The 12678-nt window shown below is 45.0% G+C and overlaps 1 protein-coding gene across 2 annotated transcripts in view; it reads right to left on the bottom strand.

Annotated features, from left to right (window-relative positions):
- LOC135227032 (ATP-dependent RNA helicase TDRD9-like) overlaps positions 1-12678 on the bottom strand; it is a 564113-nt gene that overhangs the window by 104886 nt on the left and 446549 nt on the right. For both annotated transcript variants that reach the window (XM_064266821.1, XM_064266820.1), the window contains one exon: positions 6386-6528. In XM_064266821.1, coding sequence (XP_064122891.1) covers positions 6386-6528 — 143 coding nt within the window. The remainder of the gene's footprint in view (positions 1-6385; positions 6529-12678) is intronic.

Genomic DNA, 12678 nt, shown 5'->3' with positions numbered 1-12678 from the left:
CCGAGGGGGAATTTATTAAGCGATAATAGAATTCCTGACCGACAGGCGCGAACCATCGACCTCTCAATTCCAGGACTGGCAGTGAAGCCTTAGTCAACCTCGCCACCGCAAGAGATATAAGTTTATTTAAGTTTATATCGCTTGCGGTGGCAAGGTTGGTTAAGGTTTCACTGCCAGTCCTGGAATTGAGAGGTCGATGGTTCGCACCTGTTGGTCAGCAATTCTATTATCACTTAATAAACTCCCCCTCGGTTAAACATATATGAAAATATATTAATTCCGGGGTAGAGCGAATTAGATATAAAAGGACATTTGTAGTTCGATATATGTATATGAATCACGGTAATGTGATACGACGTATAATATGACTACGTGCGGGCAAAAGCACTACCACGCTACCGAGGACGAGATGGGCTTGATGCAGTCTCCAAAACAAAAAATACCTTGGCACGGCAGGTATTTGAGATGGGAGGCGGCATAAACTTATATCTCTTGCGGTGGCGAGGTTGGCTAAGGCTTCACTGCCAGTCCTGGAATTGAGAGGTCGATGGTTCGCGCCTGTCGGTCAGCAATTCTATTATCACTTAATAAATTCCCCCTCGGTTAAACATATATGAAAATATAAGAACTCCGGGGTAGAGCGAATTAGATATTAAAGTACATTTGTAGTTTGATATATATATATATATTATATATATATATATATATATATATATATATATATATATATATATAACGTATATATATAGTTTGCATATATATATGTGTGTGTGTGTGTCAATGGGAGTGATAAATTGGCTTAACTGTGGATGGATCTTTTGGGATAAATACCACCTTTTTTGTAACTTTTCTCATTCATCTACCAGAAGAGAGAGACAGCAGTCTCTGAAATATAGTATTTTCTCTCTACATTTTGGTATTTTTCCCTAAGGAACAGTAAGAAGTCTGCTATTTGGGTTACAGAGGTACTGGAAGAGGAAAGGTGATGGTTCCTACACCACCGCCGAAAGACGTCCCACTTCGATTGGTAGACTCTAAGGTTAGAGGGCCTTCTTGCTGCTGCGATAGCCGTTGCAGCTCTTGCAGAAAACCCTCTCACTCTGACCAAACTTTTGACAGTCTGAAGCCAGTCAGACCGAGAGCGGGGAGGTTTCTGTGATACCTGTCGAAGTGGGGTTGTCTGAGCAGATCGATCCTCTGTGGTAGGGATCTCGGAATGTCTACTAACCATTCCAGTACCTCTGTGAACCAGACTTGTGCGGGCCAGAAAGGGGCTATCAATGTCATCCATGCTGCCTCCGATTCTGCAAACTTCTTGAGAGTTTCTCCCAGTATCTTGAAGGGAGGAAAAGAATACGTGTCTAGGCCCTTCCAATCTAGGAGAAAGGCATCTATTGACACTGCCCTCGGGTCTGATATAGGAGAGCAGTAGTTGTCTATCCTCGCATTCTTGGCTGTGGCGAAGAGGTCTATGTGAGGCCTGCCCCATAGTCTCCACAGGTCCTGGCAAACATCCTCGTGAAGAGTCCACTACGCCAGCAGGACTTGATCTTTCCTGCTCAGGAGGTCTGCTCTGACGTTCTTTTCTCCCTGTACGAACCTGGTAAGGAGACAAATCTTCCTTTCCTCTGCCCACAGCAGAAGGTCTTTTGCTGTCTCGTACAGGGAGAAGGAGTGAGTTCCCCCCTGCTTCCTGATGTATGCCAGGGCTGTGGTGTTGTCCGAGTTTACCTGAACTGTCGAAGCTAGGACGTAGGGCTCGAATGCTTTCAAAGCTAGCCAAACAGCCATCAGCTCTTTCTTGTTGATGTGCCAGGTCACCTGTTCCTCCTTCCAGGTGCCTGACACTTCTCTTGAGCCGAGCGTCGCTCCCCAACCCGTTTCCGACGCGTCGGAAAACAACACTTGGTTGGGGTTCGGAATGTGAAGGGACATCCCTTCTGCAAACCTGAGGGGGTTCGCCCACCAAGAGAGGTCCTTCTTGATTTCTCTTGAAATCTTGAAGGAGAACTCTAGGTTTTGAGAAAGACAATGCCAGTTCCGATGTAGAGAGAACTGGATAGGTCTGAGGTGCAACCTTCCTATAGAAAGGAATTGCTCCAACGAGGAGAGTGTCCCCAGCAAACTTATCCACTCCCTCGCTGTACATACGTCTTTCTCTAGAAAGGTTGTGACTTTCTCTGAACATCGGGTTATCCTTTCTGGAGATGGAAAAGCCCGAAAATCCAGAGAAACCATCCGAATCCCCAGATAGATACGATCTTGACTGGGGATTAACTGAGACTTTTGAAAGTTCACCAAAAGTCCCAGAGAACTCGCCATGAAAAGGGTCTTTTGTAGGTCCTCCAAACATCTTTTCTGTGACTTGGCTCTGATAAGCCAGTCGTCCAAGTAAAGGGACACCCTCACTCCCTCCAAATGTAGCCATCTTGCTACATTTTTCATTAGTCCTGTGAAAACCTGAGGGGCTGTTGAAAGGCCGAAACACAAGGCCCTGAATTGGAATATCCTTCCTCCCATCATGAACCTGAGGTATTTCCTTGAAGAAGGATGGATCGGCACATGGAAGTTAGCGTCCTGAAGATCTAGGGACACCATCCAATCCCCTGGACGAAGAGCCGCCAAAACATGAGGATGTCGTCTCCATGGCGAACTTCCTCTTTTCTACAAAGAAATTCAGGGCGCTTACATCCAGAACCGGTCTCCATCCTCCTGAGGCTTTTGGAACTAGGAAAAGGCGGTTGTAAAAGCCCGCTGAGCATGGGTCGCTCACTAGCTCTATCGCCTCTTTCTCTAGCATTTGTTCTACTGCCAGAGTAAGAGTTTGGCTCATGATGGGATCCCTGTACTTGGCCACCAACTCCCTCGGAGTCGTCATCAAAGGTGGTCTTACTAAGAAGGGAATCAGATATCCTTTCCGGATAATCGAGAGGGACCAGTTGTCCGCTCCTCTCTGTGCCCAGACTTCTGCGAATCTTAGTAGCCTGGCACCTACTGATGTCTGGAGGACTTCTTTCCTACTTTTTCGCTCTGGTAGAGCGAGAGAAGGATCTTCCTCTCTTGAAGGGTCTATTACCTCTTGAGGTAGACGCTCTAGAAGGAGGGCCACCTCGAAAGGGCTCCTGTCTAGCTGGAGTCTCCTTCTTAGTCTTAGTCTGGAAGGTCGTTCTAGGTTTCCGGGCAGACTGAGCGAGCATATCTTGAGTAGCCTTCGCGGAGATAGCTCCAGAGATGTCCTGTATTATCTTCTTTGGAAAGAGAAGAGGCGAAAGTTGCGAATATAGTAGCGAGGCTCTCTGAGCATGAGAGACTGACTTGGTCAGAAAAGAGCAGAAGACCGATCTTTTCTTAATAACCCCTGCTCCAAACAGGGAGACTACTTCGCTAGATCCATCTCTCACTGCCTTGTCCATGCACGGAAGTACACTGTTGAGATCCTCGGGCGAAAGGGAATCCGGGTTCTGAGTCCTTTTAGCTAAGACCCCCAACGACCAGTCAAGGAAGTTGAAGACTTCCAAGACTCTGAAATTCCCTTCAACAGGTGGTCGAGCTCGTTCATCGCCCAGGTAGTCTTAGCAGACAAGAGGGACGAGCGTCGGGAGGCATCCACCAGTGAAGAGAAGTCCGCGTCTGCAGATGAGGGAAGACCCAGGCCTAGGGGTCTCTCCAGACTCATACCAGAAACCAAGTTTCCCCGTAAGCTTAGGAGGAGGGAAAGAAAAAACAGTATTCCCTTTCTCATCCTTAGAAAGAAGCCAATCACCAAAACCTCTCAAAGCCTTCTTCATTGAGATGGTTGGTTTCATTCTCACACAGGAGGAAACCTTCGTCTTCTTAGATGTCGAGAATAAAGAGAGAGGAGAAGGAGGAGCGACCGGAGTAAGCGCGTCTCCAAACTCCTGGAGAAGGAGGTCTGTCAGGATCTTGTAAGACGAGACCGAAGAATCCTTTACCAAGTCCTCCTCTAAAGGTTCCATTTCATCTACCGAAGAACCTTCGGCTTCTTTACGAGAGCAGGCGGACTTCTCTAAAGAAGTGCGCCTATCCTGTGAGGAGTGTCTGGCAGCCGTCTGGCGGCTATCAGGCGAAGCCAAAGCTTCAGGAGAGTTCCTATCGAAGGCGTCCTATCTACTCCGATGAGGGAGTCCTCTGTGATCTTGTAGTCTGTCCCGAGATACACGGGAGTCCAAGGGGGAGCGCCTGCTAGGAGAGGAGAGCCTACTATGCTCAAGGCGCCTACCAGACTCCATGCGCCTGTCAAGAGGAGAGCGGCTGCCTGGCGAACTGCGCCTAAAATGAGAGGAGTGCCTGCTAGGCTCTTGGCGCCTACCAACAGGAGAGTGAATCCCTGGAGAAGAGCGCCTACTAGGAGACAGGCGTCTACCATGATCCAAATACCTAGATCGAGAAGCGTGGGTCTCTGCAAAAGCTTGTCTACCAGCAGAGAAGCTTCTTTCAGGCCCTTTACGCCTGACCTGAACAGAGCGGCTAACAGGCGAAAAGCGCCTATCAGGAGAGTAGCGCCTATCTTCAACACAGCGCTTGGCAGCAGGAGAGCGGCTACCTGGGGAGTAGCGCCTACCAGGCTCTAGTCGTCTGACATAAGGAGAGATCCTGTCTCTAGAAGTGTCCATGCAGGGGGAGGCTCTCTTATCCGGAGATTGGAGGTTCTTCGGAAAGGAGCGAGAAGTAGAAGCTGTGTGCTTATCCTTAGAAGAGCGCCTACTAGGAGCTTGATCCCGTTCCACGGGAGAAATGAAGTCGCCAGGAGATAGCTTCCTGGGCGATTGGCGCCTAGAAGACGACTGGCGTCTGCCAAGGGAAGAGCGCCTCATTCTATCCGCTGGTACAGGAGAGAGAGCAGATTCCGACTGAGAAGGCAACACAGGAGAAGGTAGCCTAGCCTTCTTGACGGGGAGAGAGACGTCCTTCTTACGACGAGCGCCTCCAGCCAATGAGCCCGCAAGAGCCGAAATCTGAGCTTGCAGCCCCGCAAGAATCCGGGCCGGAGATATTGCAAACTCCTCCACCGGGGACGAGGTTCGAAGCCTACTCTGAGGCGAGTACTCCTGATCCCTCCTGGGTTTCTTGATGTCCACTTCAGGCTCCTCCGGAAAACACTCCGGGCTGGAAGGAAGGGCGCAAGGAGCCTTCAGGCTCTCTTCAACGGTCGAGATGAATCCGAGGTGCTCCATCCTCTTCTAGGAGAAAGCGATAAAGAAGAAGAGAAGCATTGTCGTAAAACCTCCTTCTTGGCGCGAATTAAGGCAGCCTGGGAACGAACATCAGGATCTACCGAGGGGACGCCTGATCGGTGGGGGTTCTCCCTAACCTTCCTGCGGCTGTTGACTTTCCTCCTCCACTGGGACTGGGAGTCTGGAAGAGGTCTAGGCCTGAAAGCATTAAGGAGCCGATCAGACGCACCCTCCACTGCACTGGGGGCACTGCACAAATCACTTGCACTATCACTCTTACCTTGCAACGAACGAATTTTCTTCTCCATGCTAAGGATCGTGGCTCTCATGGTTGCCACTTCCGAAGGCGTATCTTTGGGTTCGATGCAGGGAGCAGGAGCTGAAACGGGAGAAGGATCTAGTGCTATGACAGGATTATCAACTTCTACCTCGCTAATATGAGACTTACTAGAACTTCTAGACGAAGCTTTTCTCACCCTGTCCTTCTCCAACTTCCTTAAGTAAGAAGAAAGAGACTTCCATTCACCCTCATCCAACTTCTCACATTCATTACAAGGGTTAATAAAGGAACATTCATTACCCCTACACTTCAAGCATACTGTGTGAGGATCTATCGTTGCTTTCGGTAGCCTCACCTTGCATTCATCCATAGAACACACCCTAAACATAGCAGATTTCTTAACCTCTACATCAGACATCTTGAAATCAAAGAAAAATCCAAACCAATATCCAAAAAACAATCCACAAGCGCGTATGCCAAGCCAACAAGATCAGGTACTTCACCGAAAGTCAGTCCAAAGATATCCTAGGCAACGAGAAACGAATCAAACTATCAGGAGGTAATGACCACAGGTGTAGTCGAAACCGGCGACAGAGAAAATCTGGCTGGAAAGGGAGATTGGTTCATACAACCGCCACCCAGCGGCGGGTAATGTAGATCACCTGACCTACCTGTCGCGTGTGCCACGAGTTTTGAATTCTGTCATGACGCCAGAGACGTATAGCTAAGTATATATCTGACAGGAAAGTTCATGTACAAAAACTTTATTAACTAAGGTGCCTAGTCTTTTATTCGTAACACCTCAAAATAAACACAAATGTTAAATGACGATTCTTCACACTCAAGTTCAAGATTACTGGTCTTCGTTCATTTGGTATATTCCTGAAACTAGCTAAATATCACAAAATACCTGTCATATTTATTCTGTGGTTCTAAATCCAAAGCTGTAGAATTCACAGACAATGGTTCTATTCTGACTCCTTTGGCATGTCCAGCTCTGGTTAAAGCCACAAACCGTAAGAGCAATGGTGAATCTGGCCCCTTAAGCTGAACCTGAAATATAAAAAAAATATAAAATATACTATACCATCCACATTACAAAACATTATTAATGCTTTCGGTCTATCACTATCATTATTACTCCTGGTGTCACTTTCGACAAAAGCTCTAGCATATTTTCAAGACTACATTTTTATATTACTTTATTGAATATAGTAATTATAACAATAGTAAAGTACTCATACTGCCAAAAATAACAGTACTGGCAGTCGCCGGTTATCAATGGACTTGGTTAATGACGCTTGTCTAGCATCATAAAATCAGCAATTTATAGTGACATAACACAGACTGATTAAAGATAAATATATACACTAAGTAAATAATATTCAATAATATAAAAATTTAACTTTAGCTTTACCTAATAATGAGCAATGGCTGGCATACAAAGTAATAAACAATTATAAAAACTGCATGGAAAGTTATCAGTTTTCCAAGCTGCAAAAAAACCATACAGTGGAACCTCGGTTTTCGTACATAATCAGTTCCAGAACCTCTAACAAAATCCGAACGTATGAAGGAATAATGGTAAATACAACTAATGAATTCCAGACCCCAAAAATATTTAAAAAATATGTTATCGTTATAATAAAATTAAGTTTGTTCATACTTACCTGGCAGATATATATATAGCTGTATTCTCTGAAGTCCGACAGAATTTCAAAATTCGCGGCACACGCAGTGGGCGGCCAGGTGGTAGTACCCATTCCCGCCGCTGGGAGGCGGATATCAGGAACCATTCCCATTTTCTATTCATATTTTATCAGTGCCACTGTCTCCTGAGGGGAGGTGGGTGGGCACTTTAATTATATATATCTGCCAGGTAAGTATTAACAAACTTAATTGTATTATAACAATAACATTTTGTTCATGAAACTTACCTGACAGATATATATATAGCTGAATCCCACCTTCGGATGGTGGGAAGAGACAGAATAGGATTTTTAGGACACTAAATTAAGTAGATGATATACATCTTGGTTCCTCACCTGTTAGCATAGCCGACTTCGAGATTACTGTCACCAAAGTCTGCTTCTGCTTTACTAGAGTTGCCAGCGAGGTAGAGACCTGTAATGCTGGTGCGCTCTAGATGATCTGTCAACGGGGGCGTGACCACAATGTGACTAGACCATATGACCATACTTCTGAGGGCAACGAAGCTAAAACCACCACCTGACCTAACCTATCAAAGTTAGTTCCATAACTTCTAGGCTAAAGAAAAGGAACGCGCCTCAAGCGACCAACCCTTCAAAGTTAAAAGCACACCTATCCCTTTTCTATAGGATAGGATTCGTGTTGCTTCTTGCCCCCAATAATATATCTACGGATATGTAAGGTCCTAGCGACTTACAGATCTCAAATGTCGTCTTCACATCCTGTCGGGAGTGTGAAGCGAACACAGAGTTGCTTCGCTAAAGCTTGGCACTCAGGATGTTACTGAGAAAAAATCTCAAATCTTTATGTAAACATAATGAATGAGACTTTTTAAAAGACCTCCTTGACTATAATGCCAGGGTGTTCTTGGACATGAACCAGTCTGGTCTTTTTACGGAACACCGCAGATTGTCCGTTGACCTCGACTTTCTAGTTTTATCAAGGCACAGGACTCTCTAATGCACTTGCCCAATAATTTGTGCCATACCCTTGGTCTCCAAGCCTCCGGGAAGAGAGAAAGAAAGGAAAACGACTGTCCACGTTCTAATGAATGAGACTTTTTAAAAGAACTCCTTGACTCTTTGCCAAGACTCTTTGCCAAGAGAAGGGAGTAATATTCGAATAGAGATCATCAAGTGAGAACCGAGGATCGAAAAGGACCGTTCAATGTTCTTATGATATTGGACATAAGACTTCCTGGACCTAGTCTACAAGTCTTTTTCTTACTCCCCGGATGAGCCTCTGAAAATGAATGAGAGCTCTTCCGAAATTTGTTAATGAGAGTTTATCCGCCTAAACGATAAAAACGTTAAAATCTATGTCAATGAGAACTACCCCATTTATGAGGGGTCCCCCACTTAAATGACAAAACGTTTAGTATCTTGACAATGGGGAAAACGTCCTTACCTGACAAAACAATTAGCACTTTACTAATAGGGGAAAACCCTTTAACATGACCGAAAGTCACCCAGGAATCCGAGTATATAATCTTCCCAATTCTCAGAGAAATCGATGAAGAGGCAAGAGGGATCGAAGAAAAAATTCGGGTATGTCTCTCCGCTAACTCCGAATCTTTTTTAAAAATTCCTGTAAAGGAATGTCCTGTGGAGAGTCCTGAAAAACCTCCTCTTGACGAGCGTTTAGAAAGCGTCAAGCGTCCTAAGAAACGTCCTGAACAGCAATAAGACGCCGTCTACAAGTCTTTTTCTCTCGCAAAGCGTCCTGCCGAGCTTCCACCGAAGCGTCCTGGCGAATGTCCACAAAAGCGTCCTCATAAGCATCCTGCCGAGTGTCCTCATAAGTGTCCTGCTGAGTGTCCTCAAAAGCGTCCTGCTTAGCGTCCTCAAAGAACGTCCTGCTTAGCTGCGAGCGCGTGTGTGCAGAGAACACCAAGTGTTCTGAACGACATTTCAGAGAGGATCTCGTTGAGCGCCCTGATGCATGCAAGGCCCGCCAAGAGGCGTCCTGGCGAGCGAGCTTGCCAACATCTCAATGTTATGACGTACCGCGTCTTGCGTAGGACGTTGAATATTTTCAAGGGACGTCCTCATGCGAGTCTCCCTGGAGAGCCGCACGCTGCTCCTGAAGTGTGTGAACACTAAAGGAAGACGTACGGCTTTCGTCTTCAAGACGGGCCTCTTCTTACAAAGACAGTGGCCGCCTGTGCGACAACTTGCGTCTTAGTAATGCAAATGAACATCTCCATAAACGCACTCAGCAAAGGAACGCCGAGCGTCCGAAAGACACCCTCGCAAGGTGCTTGCCGAGCGTCCTGGAGAACGTCTCTACTTGTAGGACGTCGAGCACCTCCAAGTTTCCTCACGTCTAAATTGCCCTTCTTATGCCGAACCAGAGACATAAGTTGTTTGACTGTGCAAAGCAGCTTGCTGGACGTCAAGCTTATCAGCTTGAACAATATCCTTTTTCGAAGTAAAGCGAACGTTACATAACGTATACAGAGCGCCATGAGGAGAGGAGAAGAATACTGAATTGCTCCTCCAAAAGGTGGAATCAAGAATGTCCTTGATTACCATATTCTTTTGGAATGCTAGCGAGGTTGAAACAGCTCTAACTTCATGAGTGTTCACTCGCAGGAGGCTCAAATCACTCTTCTGGCAAGATGAATGAGCCTCCTAGATCAGCGTGTACGTTCTCTCGTGACGAGAGAGAGGACGTGAAGCGTCCTCTTCTCTAAAGCTTCTTAAGAGGGCGCGAGTCCTTCGGAGAGCTCCAACCCCTGTGTGGGGAGGACGCCTCGGAGGACGAGAAGCAAACCTTCAAGATTCGTGCACGTGCTCGATCTTCGGCAGCCTGGGAAGCGACAACAGGTCCTACTGAAGGGACGAGAGAGAGGACGTGAAGCGTCCTCTTCTCTAAAGCTTCTTATAGGGCGCGAGTCCTTCCGAGAGCTCCAACCCTTGCGCGGGGAGGACGCCTCGGAGGACGAGAAGCAATCCTTCAAGATTCGTGCACGTGCACGATCTTTAGCAGCCTGGGAAGCGTCAACAGGTCCTGCCGAAGGGACGCCAGATCGGTGGGGAGCCCCCGTAACCCTCTTGCGGCTTTCAACATGCCCTCTCCCTGAGTTCTGGGAGTCCGACAGAGGTCCAGGCCTAGAGGCATTATGGGGCCGATCTGACGCCCCCTCCACAACACAAGGGGCACTACACTTCACAACACTGATTGGAGAGCGAGCACTTTAGATTCTAAGATTACTTGATGTAATCCTCCCCGCAGACACATCTTCTAGGCCCGAAAGCCATACCACAGGGTTAGGCAAAATAAATTCTACAGGAGGTTAGAAGGTTCATTATTTCTAACTTCTGTTTACTGTGGAGGAAAACCTCCTGATTCTAACACGCTCTAAAATGCGTACAAGAATCCTTCTTCTTCCGTAATCAGTCACCCATTACACTAATTACATTGATCTTTATGCAAAGAAAACATGTAAACGTCATATATACTAAGCGAGTGTCTACCGAAAGTTCCGGTAGCCTCACCTTACCCCATGCAGACAACAAAGTCTGAAACTAGGCTAACTAGCTTCAGACATCATATGCAATGAAAAAATTTAACTTATGATAGCGTATGCCTAGCCACAAATCCAAGTCAATAATCGAAAGAATAATTAGGATACTTAAGCGGCTAATGAAGTTTCAAAATCCTAGGCGGAGGTACTGCAAACAGTTGTTTACAGCACCGGCGACAGAAAAAATATGAATAGAAAATGGGAATGGTTCCTGATATCCGCCTCCCAGCGGCGGGAATGGGTACAGGCAGTCCCCGGGTTACGACGGGGGTTCCGTTCTTGAGACGCGTCGTAAGCCGAAAATCGTCGTAAGCCGGAACGACACTTGGAAATATGTCTTAAACTAATAAAAAGTTATAAAAACCTTACTTGTAATCCTTTGGTTACACTACATGTTTCCTGTATTTTTATGTACAACCTGGAGTTATTTTCATAAAAGATACTGATTCTTGAAGGTAAACACTATTGTAATCCTCTGGTAACACTACATTCTTGAAGTTTTATGTACAACCTGGAGTGATTTTGCCAAATCTTGAGGGCTACAAGAACAGCTGATTACTATTTACGTATCATATAGACTAATTAAAGTAAACGTATCTTTAAATAGGCTTATATATTAGTATCAACAAAACATTTCCTGCCATGAGTCAGAGGCCGTTTAATGAAACGAACACTTCTCTGTCCTATCTGTTCAGAAAATAAACGTTATGTCAATCTCCGAGACCATTGTTGCCAAGGCGTCTCTCTCTCTCTCTCTCTCTCTCTCTGATCAAATTACACTGGAACCTTGACATACGATTGCCCTAATATACGAATGTTTTGAGATACAACAGAAAATTTGCCAAAATATAAGCTTTGATATACAACGAAATATTTGAGATACGATTTTGCGACGAGTGTTAGTTGTATAGGCGACCGATAAATGGCGTTCAGTCTGTTTGTTTGTTGGTGCTACATGTTAACACGTCGTTGTTTAGTTCGTTGTATTTGCGCCTATTTTTCGTGTTATTTTGTCTATTTTATTATTAACCATGGGTCTCAAAGCTAAAGACAAAGCAGGTGATAAGAAAAAACCCAAGAAAATTATTTCGATGGAAGCAAAACATGAAATTATAGCAAAGCATGAACGTGGCGTTCGTATCGTCGATTTGGCAAACGAGTATGGTCGAAATCCTTCTACAATATCCACGATCATCAAGCAGAAGGAAGCTATAAAAACCTTCCAAAGGCATCACCATTATTTCTAAACTACGAACTGATTAAAAAAATAAATAAAAATTAGTTTAGCAATTTTATTTCATTTGTGTTTATTACGTAGTTATTAGTGTACATACGTAAATAAAAAGAGAACAAATCGTTCCCTGCCACCCTTCCCTACCTCCTCCCCCTGCTGGCCTCACGTCATCTTTCGTTGTGGTAAGTAAAATTCCTCTCTTTTTTTTAATTGATTTTATTAACATTTATTATCATTTATCACATTGCTACGTTATTTTATCATTATGTGTGTTATTACTCGTTTATTTGTGTATAAATTGTGTATATTATATGTAATTTAGCTGTTTTTAGGTGTGGTTTCATAGCGATAGAACGGATATACATATTATGGGGAAAAAAATGCTTTGAGATACAACTGTTTTGATATACGACGATGGTAATGGAACAAATTAAATTCGTATGTCAAGGTTCCAGTTACTGGATAATGTCTCTTTGGATACTTCGATTTCGCCAAATCTTGAGGGCTACAAGAACAGTTGATTACTATTTACGTATCATATAGACTAATTAAAGTAAACGTATCTTTAAATAGGCTTATATTATTAGTATCAACAAAACATTTACTGGCATGAGTCAGAAGCCGTTTAATGAAACGAACACTTCTCTGTCCTTAACTCGGAGCGTCGGAAGACGCCTCTCTCTCTCTCTCTCTCTCTCTCTCTCTCTCTCTGATCAAATTACTGGATAAT

This window comes from Macrobrachium nipponense, chromosome 15 (assembly GCF_015104395.2).
Source record: "Macrobrachium nipponense isolate FS-2020 chromosome 15, ASM1510439v2, whole genome shotgun sequence".
In the NCBI taxonomy this organism is placed as follows: Eukaryota; Metazoa; Arthropoda; class Malacostraca; order Decapoda; family Palaemonidae; genus Macrobrachium; species Macrobrachium nipponense.
Note: the sequence above shows the minus strand (reverse complement) of the source record. Positions and strands in the feature narration are given on the sequence as shown.